At 40.0% G+C, this 15,414-nt stretch overlaps 1 gene segment (V, D, J or C); it reads right to left on the reverse strand.

The window, feature by feature from the left end:
• Positions 1-12,161: 12,161 nt before the first annotated feature.
• On the reverse strand, positions 12,162-12,984 carry LOC118842766. The segment is given in 2 exon segments: positions 12,162-12,592; positions 12,898-12,984. Coding segments are annotated over 2 exon segments (480 nt in total).
• Between the last annotated feature and the right edge of the window lie 2,430 nt (positions 12,985-15,414).

Below are 15,414 nucleotides of genomic sequence, written 5' to 3' on the forward strand. Positions count from 1 at the left end.
AGGGCTTATGCCTGGAGTGCAAAGCCATCCCTGTGTAAAAGGTTCACCAGAAACTGCCCAAGCCATTGCCAAACAATAGTGGAATTCCTTAAGTTTTGTCCACTTTGGTAAATCTGATAAAATGGAGTCTCAGGATATCTAGTTTCCTGCCTAGTACACATGATTCTATTAGTGCATTAGCTGATAAATATTAGAACTGATTCTCTAAAATAGTTTCCGTGTGCTACACAGACTCTCCAGATCTAAGCACAGCTGGCACAAAATTCTAGGAGTAAAGTCTATTAAAACATCTTAATTGAGAGACAGAATCAAGACGGTGGAGTAAATGCAAGTACTCAACTAAATTCTAACCCAAACCCTCCAAATAGCCTTAAAAATGACTCTAAACAAATTCTAGAGCAGTAGAATTACAAATAGATGAAATAAAACACATTTTCAGCCCAAGACAACTTGGAAGGTTGGCAGGAAAGGTCTCTCATATCTGGGTAAGAGTGGAGCCCACCCCAGTGCGGGCTGCCACAGCCCAGGCCCTGTCCCAGAAAACCAAGAGCAGGCCTTGGGAGTGACTAAATAAGTAGTGGCAGCAGCACAGCTGCTTTCAGAGCTCTGAGTCCACAGATTTGGTAAGGTGGTTGAACAACTAGTCAGAAGTGGATAACAAGGGTCTCTTTGCTAGCACTGAGTCATGACTCTCTTGCTTTGCTTGTACTTGGATCCGGATCACAGTCCTGAGTAAAGTCCCAAGGCAAGGAGGAGCCCTGGCATAGCAGAGCCCTACTTTAGCAAAGAGTTAAAAGTCAAATAATAGGCTGGGGAAAAGAGCAAATAATGGAAAAAATTCTGACTATAGAAAGTCACTATGGTGACAAGGAAGACAAAAACACACACTCAGAAGAATTCAACAAAGTCAAATATGAATTGATCTCAGGCCATGGAAGAGCTCAAAAAGGATTTTGAAAATCAAGTTAGAGAGGCAGAGGGAAAATTGGGAAGAGAAATGAGAGTGATGCAAGAAAATCTTGAAAAACGAGTCAAGAGATTGGTAAGAGACACACATAAAATAATACTAAAGAAAATAAAACTTTAAAAAACAGATTAGGCCAAATGGTAAAATAGATCCAAAGAGCCAATGAGGAGAAGATTGCCTTACAAAGCAGAAGTAGGCAAATAGAAAAGGAGGTCCAAAAGCTCACTGAAGAAAATAATTCCTTAAAAATTAGAATGGAGCGAATTGAAGATAATGACTTCATGAGAAGCCAAGAAACAATAAAATAATACCCAAATGGAAAAATTGAAGTCAATGTGAAGTTTCTCATTGGAAAAACAACTGACCTATAAAATAGATCCAGGTCAGAGAATTTAAAAATATTGGACTTCTTAAAAGTCAAGATAAAAAAACTGCCTAGGCATCATCTTTCAAGAAATTATCAAGGAAAACATCTCTGACATTCTAGAGCAAGAGGCTAAAAGTACAAATTGAAAGAATCCACTGAGCACCTCCTGAAATAGATCCCAAAATGAAAAGTGCCAGGAATATTACAGCCAAATTTCATGGTTTCCAGTACCTACCCAGCAAAGTTGAGTATAATCATTCAAGGGCAAAAAATGGACATTCAATCAGATAGAGGACATTAAAGTATTCTTGATGAAAAGACCAGAGTTGAATAGAAAATTTCCCTTTCAAATACAAGACTCAAGAGAAGCATAAAAAGGTAAACAAGAAAGGGAAATAAGGAAGTCAATAAGTTCAAACTGCTTACATTCCTACATGAGAAGATGGTACTTGTAACTCATAAGACCTTTCACATTCTTAGAGTAGTAAGAGCAAGTGTATACAGAAAGAGGGCAGAGGTGTGACTTCAATATGATGGGATGATATCTAAAAAATAAAATTGAGTGGTGAGACAGGAATATACTGGAAGAAAAAGAAAAGGAGAGGTAGAATGGAATAAATTATCTTACACAAAATGGTCTAGAAAAAACTTTTACAGTGGAGAGGAAGAATTGAGAGGTGAGGGGGAGTGAGTGAACCTTACTTTTCTCAGAATTGGCTTGAAGGGGGAATAACATACACACTCTTTTGGGTACAGAAATCTATCTTATCCTGCAGGAAAGGAGGAGGGGAAGGGGTTAAGAGAAGGGGGAGGTGATAGAAGGGAGGGCAGATTGTGGGAGGGGGTAGAAGGAAAAAACTGTTGAGGAGAGACAGGGTGAAAGGACAGAAAGAATATAATAAATGAAGTGGACGGAACAGGATGGAGGGAAATACAGTTAGAAATAGTAATGGCAAAAAAAAATTTGAAGCAAGTTTCTCTGATAAAGACCTCATTTCTCAAACATATAGAGAGCTAAATCAAATTTATAAAAATAAAGCCATTCCTCAATTGATAAATGATCAAAAGATATGATCAGTTTTCAGATGAAGTAATAAAAGCTATCTATAGCCATACGAAAAAAGTACTCTCAGTATCGAGTGAAGAAATGAAAATTAAAACAATTCTAAGGTACTATCTCATACCCATTAGATTAGCTGATAGGACAGAAAAGATAAATGATAAATGTTGGAGGGGGTGTGGAAAAAATGAGACATTAATGCATGGTTGGTAGAATTGTAAACTTATTCAACCATTCTGAAGAGCAATTTGGAATTATGCCCAAAGGGCTATAAAATTAGGCATACCCTTTGAACTAGCAACACTACTATTGGTCTATAACCCAAAAGAGGTAAAAAAAAAAAAAGGAAAAGAACCTGTATGTACAAAAATATTTACGGCAGCTCTTTTCTGGGGGCAAAAAAGTAAAAATAGAAGGGATGCTTATCGATTTGGGAATAGCTGAACAACTTGTAATTTAGGATTATAATGGAATACAATTATAAGAAATATTGAGCAGGATGCTCTCAGAAAAAAAAACATGGAAAGATTTGCACAAGCTGATGAAAAGTGAAATGACCTGGAGAAAGAAATGCTAATCTGCTCCAGGACCTTTGCCAAGAAAACCACAAATGCGATCCCAAAGAGTAAGACAGCACTGAACATTTGCAACCAACAAGTTTCTATCGTTTGCTACAGAGAGCTAGAGCAAAGCCTCCTGAACATGACCCTGGGCTCCCACAAGAGAAACACTTTATGTCGAGGCAAAGAGATTGAGTGGACTTGGAGTGTGAGCATTTCCCCTGTTTGGATTTTACCTTTTGTTTCCCAGGGGATGGTGGCACCTCCACTGTGCCTTGGCTGTGCAGACAGGGTATGTAATTGACAGGGATTTGTTAAATGGAGGAGACCTGGTGGATCAGAAAGGGATCCCTGGGAGATGTGAGTCTCCCCAGAGAGTAGGGCCTGCTCTGCCCTGGGGACCAGAGAGGAAGCAGCTAATGCTGTGAGCTGAATGCCCTGAGCAGCCTGGGGAGGTTTTTTTCAGGGCTGAAACACTGTGGGGAAGGGTAGCTGCTACATTGCTGACGGTAATAATCCCCAGCGTTCTCAGGTTCCAGGCTCCTGATAGTGAGAGTGAAATCTGTGCCAGACACACTGCCACTGAAGCAAGCAGGCACTCCACATTGCAGCTTGGAAGCCCTATAGATGAGGAGCCTGGGGGCTTGGCCAGGTTTCTGTTGGTACCAATGTAAGAAAGTATTATCATGAAAAGATGCTACACTCTCACTGGCCTTGCAGGCCAGTGCTGACTCCCTCTCCTGCAGCTTGCACAAAGCTGTTTGGAGACATATTCAGCCACAATGGCTTCCTAGGAATCTAGAAAACCAACAGAATTAGAGGAAGACAGAAATATGTGAATGTCCAATTAAAGCATAGGAATGACACAATTTAGTGAAGACCAGAGAAATCTCAGATGACTAACGAATAGCTGTATTTGCTTTCAACAAGAGACAGAAACCATATTTTCCACAAACCTCACAATGTTTCAACTCTGGGGCCTGGTTATGCTAGTCAGCCACTGTCTGTTTATGTTGTGCCTAAGCTTGCTCACCCACTGGATTGAAGGGCCATCAGCTTTTTCATCCCTGAAAACCTGTGATCTTCTAAACCCTTCACTGCTCGGCTCTGTCTTACCCTGAGCCCAGAGCACCAGTAGCCAGAAGAACTCCCATGGGGAGACCATCTCTGCTTTTATATCCTGAGCAGGACTCACTACAGGTCCCTTTGGTTTCCATATGCAAAAGATCCCCAGGTCTGGTAGGAGCCTCACCTCAGGGACCCTGTAAGCCACACTGAGTCACATTGGCTCAGACTGGCTCTAGGAGAGGAGTCTCACTCTTTTATGTTCCCAAATGTGTGACCTCATAAGCAAAGGCAAGATCATGTTTTGTGTCTGATATAGGAATGTTTGGAGCTGGTTGTGGGTAAATGGAAGGAGGCTCTCTGTGTTTCAGGACTAGATTCCCAGTAACTACGAGAGAGCTCCAAGCCCTGGGGAGGTGACAGAAATGGCAGGAGATCACAGCTTGTACAATTTGGAGGTGACTCACCAGACTCTTCTCATGGACCTGCCCCACCACCTCCCTCTGCTGGAGAAGGTGGGAAATCAAGGAAGCAGTGAGGAGGGTCTAGACAGATCCTGGCCTGTGCCCCTGGGAAAAGCCAAGGAGAGCCTCAGTTATATGTGAATGGATTTTGTCAATGACAAGAGGACATTAGTGTAGTCGTTTTCAGCATCATAGAGGAAAAGGTTATGTCTGCCTTTTCCCCATTTTCTCATTCCAGACATGCATTAAAGGTTAAGACCCATCCTACGGTCCATCCTATAATATTGCAGCTAAAAAAAGTTACTCCTTTTCGAATGAGAAAAGCCAAATGGCTCCAAGCACAAAAAGAGTTCTTGGAAGAACTTAAAAAGAAATTTAAAAATCAAATAAGAGAAACTGGGGGGAAATTAGAGGGGAAAAAAAGAACAATCCAAGAAAATCAAGAAAAATATAAAAAGAAATTCAACCCACTGGAAATAGAAAATAAAAATCTTAAGGAAGAAAATAATTCCTTGAAAGCTAGAATTGGGCAAGAGACACAAAGAAATCATAAAACAAAATCAAAAGAATGACAAAACAGAGGAGAAAGTGAAACATCTCACCAGAGAATCAACCAATTTGGGGAACAGATAAAGGAGAAATAATATAAGAATAGTCAGACTAACTGAAAATTATGATAAAAAAGAATCTTCATACAATACTACAAGAATTTGTCAAGGAAAATAGCCTTGAAGTTCTAGAACAAGATGCAAATTAGAAATAGAAAAAATCCATTGATCTCCATCTGAAAGAGCTCCCAGGAGGAAAACTTATAAGAATATCATAGCCAAGCTTCAAAGCTTCCACGTTAAGGAGAAAGTATTGGAAGAAGCACCAAGAAAAAAAATGATTTAAGTATCATGGAGCTACAGTAAGGATTACACAAGACCTAATAGCTACTAAGTTAATGGACCATAGATCTTAGAGTATTATATTTTCTAGAGCAAAAGAGCTCCTAAATGGGAAAAAAGGACATTTAACAAACTTGAGGACTTTCGGATATTTGCAACATAACTCCCAAAACTTTAGGGAAAATTCAACGTACAACATCCAGGAGAAACTTAAGGCAAACATTAAAGATTAATTATAAGACACTCAATAAAGTCAAATTATTTACTTCATGGATGTGAAAATTTTAGCAGTTCTCTTATGATTGTCATCATTCTTTGGGTAGTATGAAAGAAAGGCATGGGCTGAGCTGAGGATGATGAGGTGATTATAAAAAGTAAAACTATTTGTGGACAGATACAAAGGAATAATTCTCTCATACAAATGAGGCATAAAAGGAAAATTTGATACAGAAAGAAAAAAATGACACAGAAGAAGCTAGTAGTGGGAAGGGTGGGTAGTACTGGAATATTAATCTCATCAGAAATGGGTCAAAGAGGGAATGATAAATATATATATATATATACATATGTATATGGTACAAAAGACATCTAAATTCAGAAAGAAATAAGGTAAGTGGAGAGGGTGGGGGAGAAGAATAAGGGAGGAACTCTTAGAGGGGTGGGTAGGTTGAGGAATAGGAGGACAAGGTACCTGGTAGAAGTAAAGCAGAGGTGGGAGGAGGGATATGGTAAATAGGGTGAGAAGGATAGTGAGGAAATATAGGAAGGAGGAAAATACACAAGTAATTGTACATTAGAATGTGAATGGGATGAATTTAACCATAAAACAGAAATCGGTAGCAGATAAAATTTTGAATTAAATCTGCATTCAGAAAACACAAAAATGGGAGCTATACACAATAAAATAAAAGGCAGTAGTAGAATTTAGTATGTAAAAAATATCAGGGATAACAGTAATCATGATCTCAGACAAAATTAAAGTTAGATTTCATCAAAAGTGAAAAATAGAGAAACTACATTTTGTGTCAGCAATATTATTAAATATTGTTTCAGACATTTTAAAATACCTAGGCAGTATAAAATACCTGACCTTATGCCTGCCGAAACAGATACAGGAACCAAATGAACATAAGCACAAGATACTTTTTATATAAATAAAATAAGATCTAAATAATTGAGGTAAATTTTATTGCCTATGGTAGGTAAAGCCAATATAATTTTTAAAAGGTAATTTTACATAACTATCTTACTTATTCAATATCATCCCAATTAAATTACTAAAAAAATTATTTTACTGAGTTAGAAAAAATAATAACAATGTTCATTTGGAAGAACAAAATGTAAGGAACTTCAAAGAAACTAGGGAAAAAAGACATGAAGAAAGTAGATTCAGCAATATGAGACCTTAAACTATATTATAAGGTGACAACATTGTTGAAATGTGAAAGGTAATTTCAAATATTTTAGATTAAAATTTTCTTTTATAAATAAAACCTATGTAGCCAAGAATAGAAAGAATGCAGAAAATTGGAGGAAAAGTTTTTATAGACAATCTCTCAGATTGGATGTGATTAGGTTGGAATACTGCTGTGGTGTAGGACATGATGAGCTGGCTGATTTAGAAAAACATGGAAAGAATTGGACTTTTGAAGGAAGATGCTATCCACCTCCAGAGAAATAGATGATGGGAGGAAATGAATATAATACAATCTTCCATATGTGGGCATGAGGGTATATATGGATATGTTTATAGATATCTAGAAACATATATGTATATCTGTTTGCATCTAGGTGTAGATATAGATATATATCCATGTTTAATTGTAGCATTGTAGTCTTCTTTGCAGTGTTGGGCATAGGGAGGGGGAAATACAAAGTAAAAAATTCATACCAGAGAATGAAAGAATAACAATAAGGAAGCAAAGAAAAGTTGGGCAGCTTTTAAAATGTGTGGTATTTATTACATAGGTTTCCTTGAAATGGAAATTTATTGTTTCATATTGAATCCTCTCTTACGGTCTACATTTGTACATGGCAAAGTTTTTTTTTTCTTTTCTCATTTTGTATTTAATTTTAAAATAAAAAAATAACCGAAAAATAGAATAGGGACCAGAGAAATCACCTAGGAGGGGGTTAAGATCCAGGCATTCATTGTCCTGGTAGAGGTGAGGTAACCAACTAGGGTGAGCAAAGTAGTCTAGCCAGAGCTCACGTCTATACAGGAAAAAATATATAATTTGCAAACCACTCTACATTAGGTCTTTTGACCCTCACAATAATCCTGGGAGTGGGGCTCCTATTAGCCTCACTTGATGGTGGAGGAAATGGAGGCTCAGAAAACTTATGTGGTCATTAAGATTCAGGGGAAAGGAGGATCCAAATTCACTTCCTCGTGAACCAAGGCAAATTATTCTGTTAGTACCTTAGCTGATAAATATTAGAACTGATTCTGGAAAGGAGTATTGCTTTGCTACACAGACTCTCCTGATCTGGGCCCTGTTAGCTGCTAATCGTAGGAGTAAAGTCTTTTAAGACATCTACATAATTATTCTTCCTGAGGCTCGTCTAAGTGCAAAGAGGAAACATTTTAAGGACACACAAACATAAGCCTTTACCTTTCCTCTCTGTGCCTGGGCACAGACTGTCCCCCAGCCCTTGGACTATTCCGCTTCCTAAGACACAACTCTCAGGATCCGGGCTTTTCTTTAAGACTCAGCTCAAGCAGGGCTTACTCTGGATCTTTTGCTCAGTTGCCCACAGCAGCAAAATCCTTCATCATCATAAAAGCAGTGATCATTTTGAATTCAAGAGCTATTTTCTTCTAACTATCTCCCATTAACTGGCCATCCAGGGATATCCTTAAGGACAGAGAGCATGAAAGAAGAGAGACTATACCAAGAGGGCTATTTCATAAGCCTTCCTCAGTCAACTCTGAGTAAACTGTGCAATATCTGCATGGTCTTGAGTGTCCCTGTCTATCAATGACTCCTGCTACCAGGACTAAGAAGCCTGGTGGGTTTTACCGTTATCTAAAACGAGGGACCACTATCAGTTCAAAATTAGGGACCACTATCAGTTCTGGATACAGGTTCAGGCTCGTGAGAGCCTGGCCCCTCAATAGAATCAGGCTCTTTCATCAATCTCTGGTTCTTCACACCCCTAGGGTCTCAGGGAAATCCATTTAAAACTTAGGTTGAACTCATTTCTTGGGTATTCCCGATAGGGAACATGGAAAACTACTCAAGAGATCATGTAAATCAGTCCTAAGACATGATTGGATTCCTTAACCTAAAAGATATGCTCATTGCAAAAAATTCCCAAGTGTCCATTTACAAGAGATTTGAACAAGAAATAACAGTAACAGTAATAACATGCATTATTACACTCTCCCAAGGTAGTGGGAATTAAACATCAGAACATAAAGCATTTTGCAGGAAGAGGAATTGGACATTTCATCTCAGCTCTGCATTGTGCAACCCATTCCCTTGAGGTACATATTTTTGGGCAAGCCTGACCAGGAATTGGGCTGGCTCTTCCACTTACTGGTTATCTTCTCCAAGTGTAGACTTACAGAACTCTCCTTCTACCAATCAGCACTGTCTGAGGCACCCAGTGTCCCTGGACTTCTCAAATCCCAAGCCTGCCTCTGAGGTTTAAAAATCTATCTCAGGATCACATTTCAGTTTTCTATACTCAGGAAAGAAAAAAAAAAGCAAGATTCAGATGCACCTAGGCAGGATGTGTGTTTTCCCTACAAACACAGAGTAGTCATGGTGCCAGAGTGGAAAAAAGGCCTCAACTTTCCTTCCACTCCCCTGCAACGGGAGCTCCAATAGGAATTGTTGGGCAGGTGGCAGACAGAGAGTGAGCATCAGGGAAATAGTTATTTCTCTTACAAATTCCAACATCTCGACTCACTATTGCATTGTTGGTTGAGTTGTGAACTGATCCAACTATTCTGGAGAGCAATTTGGAACTGTGCCCAAAGGGCTATAAAAATGTGCATACCCTTTGACCTAGCAATACCACTTCTAGGGCTGTTTCCCAAAGAGATCATACAAGTGGGAAAAGGAACCATATATACAAAAATATTTACAGCAGCTCTTTTTGTGGTGGCAAAGAACTGGAAATCAAAGGTATACCCACCAATTGGAGAATGCCTAAAAAGGTTATGATTCATAAATGTAATGGAATACTATTGTGCTATAAGAAATGAGGAGCAAATAGACTTCATAATAACCTGGAAAAATTTATATGATGTTGTGCTGAGTGAGGGGAGCAGAGCCAGGAGAACATTACACATGATTAGAGACACGTGGTATCTGTGATGACTAACTTTGATAGACTTAGCTCTTCTCAGCAATGAAAGTTTCCAAGACAGCTCCAAAAGAGTCATGATGGAAAAAGCTGTCTACATTCAGGGAAAGAATTATGGAGTCTGACGCAGATTAAAGAAAACTATGCCCTCTCTCTCTTTTTTTGTTTTTGTTTCTTCTTTCTCATAGTTCATTCCATTGGTTATAATTCTTTTCTACAACTTGACTATTGTGTAAATAAGTTATATATGAAGGTAGATGTGGAACCTATATTGGATTACATGCCGTCTTGGGAGGAAGCAGGGAGGAGAGGGAGGGGAAGAAAATTTGGAACTCAAAAACTTGTGGAGCTGAGTGTTGTAAACTAAAAATTAAAAAAATAAAATAAAAGGGAGGTAGAAATTGAGGGTAAGACTATTGGTATCATGAAAAAAAATTCCAACATCACTTCAACTCATTTTCACAGATGAGTGAACTAAAAATCAAGGAGCTTATTAAATGGCTCATGAAGATCACAGAGCTAATACATGACTGAGATGAGAATCCTCTGAACTGAATCTGAGTAGCTTCTTGCAGAGTTCATTATTGCTGCCAAAACACATTTTTCTAAATACCTATAATCTCCCAGAGATGCCAAGTGGCCATGGATCATGGAACACAGTGGTCTCAAAAGAAGTCAAACTATACTTTACCCAAAGAATTGGAGAGCAACCTCAGGAATCTAAGATGAGCAGATATCAGCAACCAATGGGTCAGGCTCCACTGAAATTCCCAAGTCACATTTACAAAATATCCCGCCCTGTCTACTGTCTACTCTGATGCACTCCAACATACCTCACCTCATTTCACTGTATGCTGCCAGACTTGCAGATGGAAAGTCTCATGGGAGTCAGGGATGGTCATTCTCAATTGGTTTTGTTTTGGTATTTGTTTAGGAATCAGCAAGCATGGGTCAGAAACAAGACTTGATCATAGATTTCTAGACTCTCAAGTCATTTCTCTGTCCATTATTCCATGTTGCCTCATTTTGATCATATGTATTAATAATATTAACAATTGTGTAGTTTATCTATATCATCTTTAGTATCTATATGATCGATATAGCTACCTACTCATACTGGGAAAGGAAATGATCAGGGAGAGAACACTTAGCTCATTTTTGGAAAGACAGGCCTGAGTCTCACCACAACACATGGGGAAAGAACATCAGCCTTAGAGGGCGGCCTGGCTGAGTTTCAGTTGTACTTTTTATTAACTGTGAGAGTTTCTTCAGTCTACTCAACCTCTCTGAGTTGGCAACATGATATAAGCAACTGCTCATACTTCATATAAGTCCACTCTTGAAATTGAGTGTATGATGCAGAAGGACAGAAGGAGTTTACGGACATTGTGAGGATAGGGGCCGAGACGCCATTCAGCTGAACCCGGGAGGTGAGACTATCTCCTCTTCTGTTCAGTGACAAAGGCTGAGCAGAGAGCCCTTAAATAGTTGTGGAAACATATGTGTGTTCTTGGTCCTCAAGGCAAGGGGCAGGGCCTTGGACCTCCATACCGCCAAGAGATCTCCTGGGGCAGAGAATAGAATCAGAAAAACCCAGCAGAGATGACCAGTGAATGGCTGTGGCCCTGATACCTACAGTCCTAGGAACACCCCCTACGCTTGCTGGTAATTACACCCCAACCCACAGAGGTGCACACATTAGCCTCAATTAGTCAATAAGGCTGTCATCCTCTCAGAAGCAGGAAATAATGAGTTCCTGATGAGGGGTTGACTAGGTGGATGACAACATTCATCTTGGCTCTTGGCCTGGCCCATGTGGCCAGGGTTGGAAAAAAAAAATTAGTCTAGTCTAACTCATTGCCAAACAGAGCTAGAGGAAAGCCTCCTCAACAGAGACCTGGGCTTCAACAAGAGAAATGCTTTATCTTAAGGCAAAGATGTGAAGTGGATTTGAAATGTCAGAATGTTCTCTGCTGGGATTTTCCACTTTTTTCCCAAAGAGGCTGTGTTAACTCCACTGTACTAAGCTGTGAAGATAGGGTTAGTGTATGACAAGGCGTTATGTTTTGAGTTAATTTTATTTTTAGTTTATGGAATAAAGCAAGCATTTCCGTAACAAAGTATAAGGAAAATAAGATTGCACTAAAACTGTAAATCCACTATTTGTAACATGCTACTCCTTTTAAATATACAACAGAGTTATTTTGTAATTTTTTTCTTTTTTCTTCCCTCAGCCTATTTTATCGTAAAGATGGGCAACATTAGACACAAATAGCCATATATATGTAAAATTATTCTACACATACTTCTATTCATCATTTCTTTTTCAGGATACAGATAGCAACTTTCTTCATAAGTCCTTTGTGGTTCATTTGGGTATTTATAATAGTCAAAATAACTAATTCACTCAAAGTCATTAGAAAAAAGTGGACATTTGAAACAAGAAAGAGGAAGCCCTAAGAGATGTGAGCCTACCCAGAGATCAGGGGCTGCTCTGCACTGGGGATGAGAGAGGAAACAGCTAATGCTCTGAGCTGAATCCCCTGAACAGCCTGGGGAGGTTTTTGTTCAGGGCTGAAGCACTGTGGGAAAGGGTAGCTCTTAGACTGCTGACAGTAATAATCTCCAGCATCCTCAGGCTCCAGGTTGTTGATGGTGAGAGTGAAATCTGTCCCAGACCCACTGCCACTGAACCGGGCAGGCACTCCAGATTCCAGATTGGTAGCACGATAGATGAGGAGCCTGGGGGCTTGGCCAGGCTTCTGCTGGTACCAATGTAAGTAGCTATTACCAGAACTACTTATTACACTCTCACTGGCCTTGCAGTTGATGGTGACTCTCTCTCCTAGAGATTTGGACAAGGATCCTGGAGATTGGGTCAGCACAATGGCTCCTTGTGCACCTAGAAAACCAACAAAATTAGAAGAAGATATAAATATGTGAATGTCAAAGTCAAAGTATAGGAGCAAGACAATTTTGTGGAGACCACTGAAATTGCAGACTATTGCAAGTAGTTTTATATTGTGTCAACACTAGAGAGAAACCATCTTTCCCACAGATATAAACTAGGTTTGGTCTTCCTAATCTACCCCTCTCTACTTCTGTTGTGCCAAAGCTTGCTTACTCACTGGATCAAGGAGTCATCAGGTTTTTAATCCCTGAAAACCTGTGATCTGCTAAACCCTTCATTGCTCTGCTGTGTCTTACCCTGAGCCCAGAGTACCAGGAGCCAGAGAAGCTGCCATGGGGAGACCATCCTGGCCTTTACAGACCTGTAGAGTGAGCACTCAGAGGCCTGAGATGGCAGAAGGAAGAAGGAAGCTTTTATATCCTGAGCAGTATTTACTACAGGTCCCCTGGGTTTCCATATGCAAAAGAGCCCTAGGTCTGGCAGGAGCCTCACCTCAGCGACCCTTTAAGCCACACTGAGTCACCCTGGCTGAGACTGGCTCTCTCTTTCATATGTGCCACCCCAAGATCATGTTTACTGACTGGTAGATTAATGGTTGCAGCTGGTTGTGGATAAATGAAGAAGGCTTCTGTCTGTGTCCCAAGACTAGATTCCCAGTAACCAGGAGAGATCCCCAAGATATGGGAAGGTGGCAGGGATGACAGGAGCTCACAGTTTATAGGATTTGGAGGTGCCTCACCTGACTCTGTTCGTGGACCTGCCCCACTAGCTCCCTCTGCTTGTGAAGGTGTGAATTCAAGGAGGCAGGGAGGTGGGTGTGACTCATGGACAGATCCTAGCTTGGGCCTCTGGGAAAAGTCCAGAAGAGGCTTATTCCTATGTGAATGGCTTTTGTCAGTGACTAGATCAAATTACTCTACTCGATCTGAGTATCATGGGGGAAAACATGTCCCCATTTTCCCTTTACACACATGCAATGAAGGGGAGGACCCATACTACAATCCATCCCATGTCCTGTCTGTAATTGTTTCTAGAAATGTAGATCTAGGTAAACCTGTATGCCTAGTGAGAGGTTATGATGGTGAAGGTGAATGGATCAGAGACAGAATCAAGGTGACTGAGAGAGTCATTAATTTCTGGCTAATAACTCCTATCTAGGGGGATTGCAAAAAGTTATTTTTGCCTGTTTTCAAATTTCATTTTTTCTAATTACAGGTAAAAACAATTTTAACAATTTTTAATTTTGAGTTTCTAATTCCCTCTCTCACTCCCTTCCCTACCACCTCATTGAAAAGGCAACAATTTGATATAAGCTGTACATGTGCAGCCTGAAAAACACATTCCCGAATTAGTGCTCTTCTGGAAGCAAACATAGACAAAAAACTCCGAAAACAGCGCTATGAAAATGTGTGTTTTGCTCTGTGTTCAGACTCCATCTATTGAAAAAGCAAGAATTATGTAAAAAACAACTAAACAGCTAAGTGCTGGGCATATAAATGGAAAAGCAATAACATTCCATGCTACAAAGGTGCTCATATTTTAAAGGAGAATGCAATAATAAACACCACAATTTTTATTGTTTGTTATTGTCATTATTTTGACATGACTATCATTTATTGTCTGCCTTCAAAATTGTGAAGCTCAATAAAATATTATCTCACTTCATGTAGGGAGTTAGTGCCGACCCCGGGGCTGCTCGGACCCTAGCGCTTGGCCTGTTTCCTGGGTAAAACCAGACAGGCTTAGTAGGAGTTGGAACAGTAGGCGCCTGGAGGAAAGACTTCTGTCCCTAACAGCCACCCTTAACAGCACCCCCCTCTTGCTCTGATAGCCATCCTTTCTCATGCAGGCAGAGTCCATCCACCAAGGACTCACAAGCCCAGTAGGAGGAACACAGCTGGCCACTACCTAATGCTCTTGAACCAGTGCCTAACACAAACATGCTTTAATTAATGGGAACTTCTTTGATACTTTACAAGGGCATCCTGCCCCGTGCCTCATATAGCTCATACAGTTCTGATAATCAGTTTGTATCCTGCCCGAGCCTTCCCAGGCCTCTTTAGATACTGTAGAACAGCACTCCCCTCCTGTTCCCAGCCTTCCCTGTCACTGTAGAATAGCACTCCCCTCCTGTTCCCATACTCCTATGGAAACCACCTTACCACAGCCCTAGTTTTCCCATACGCTTGTAGGCAGCATAGTTTACTATAATCTAGATTCTTCCCACCAGATATCGCTACTAATCTAAGCGCAACAATACATTACTGAAGCACATCTCTTTTCCCATGCTTTCATCCCCTTGAACACCTGCTTCTGCTTATGTAGTGCAAAAACCTGTAAATATGGATAATGGCTTTCAATAAATCAGAGTTATAACCATCATTGCTCCCGCCTCATCATTGCGTACTGAGATAGGGCAACTTGCTGGTCAAGACCCTAGCAACTTCATGATTATAATCACACTCAGAGTTAGGTGTTGTTAGCTAATTGCACTTATGTGAGGTACTGTATCCATTTTACAGATGAGGAAATCAAGTCAGTCAGAGGAAAAGTGACATGGTCAGGGTCTCATAGACAGGAAATGTGTGGAGCAGGATTTGAGATCCAGTTTTCTGGACTCTCAGTCCAGGCGTCTATATATTGTACATCCGACCTGCCTGGGTTATATCGATGTAGATATTAATTTATGCAGATGTGATTTGGTATGATAAGTTCTCAGTGAAAAATGCTTCCCAGGGCAACTTGGCATGTTCTTTACAACTCAGAGTCATGCAGAGTTGTCTTTAGCGCTCAGCAGTTAATTATTTGTTTAG

Source organism: Trichosurus vulpecula, chromosome 3 (genome assembly GCF_011100635.1).
Source record: "Trichosurus vulpecula isolate mTriVul1 chromosome 3, mTriVul1.pri, whole genome shotgun sequence".
Taxonomy (NCBI): Eukaryota; Metazoa; Chordata; class Mammalia; order Diprotodontia; family Phalangeridae; genus Trichosurus; species Trichosurus vulpecula.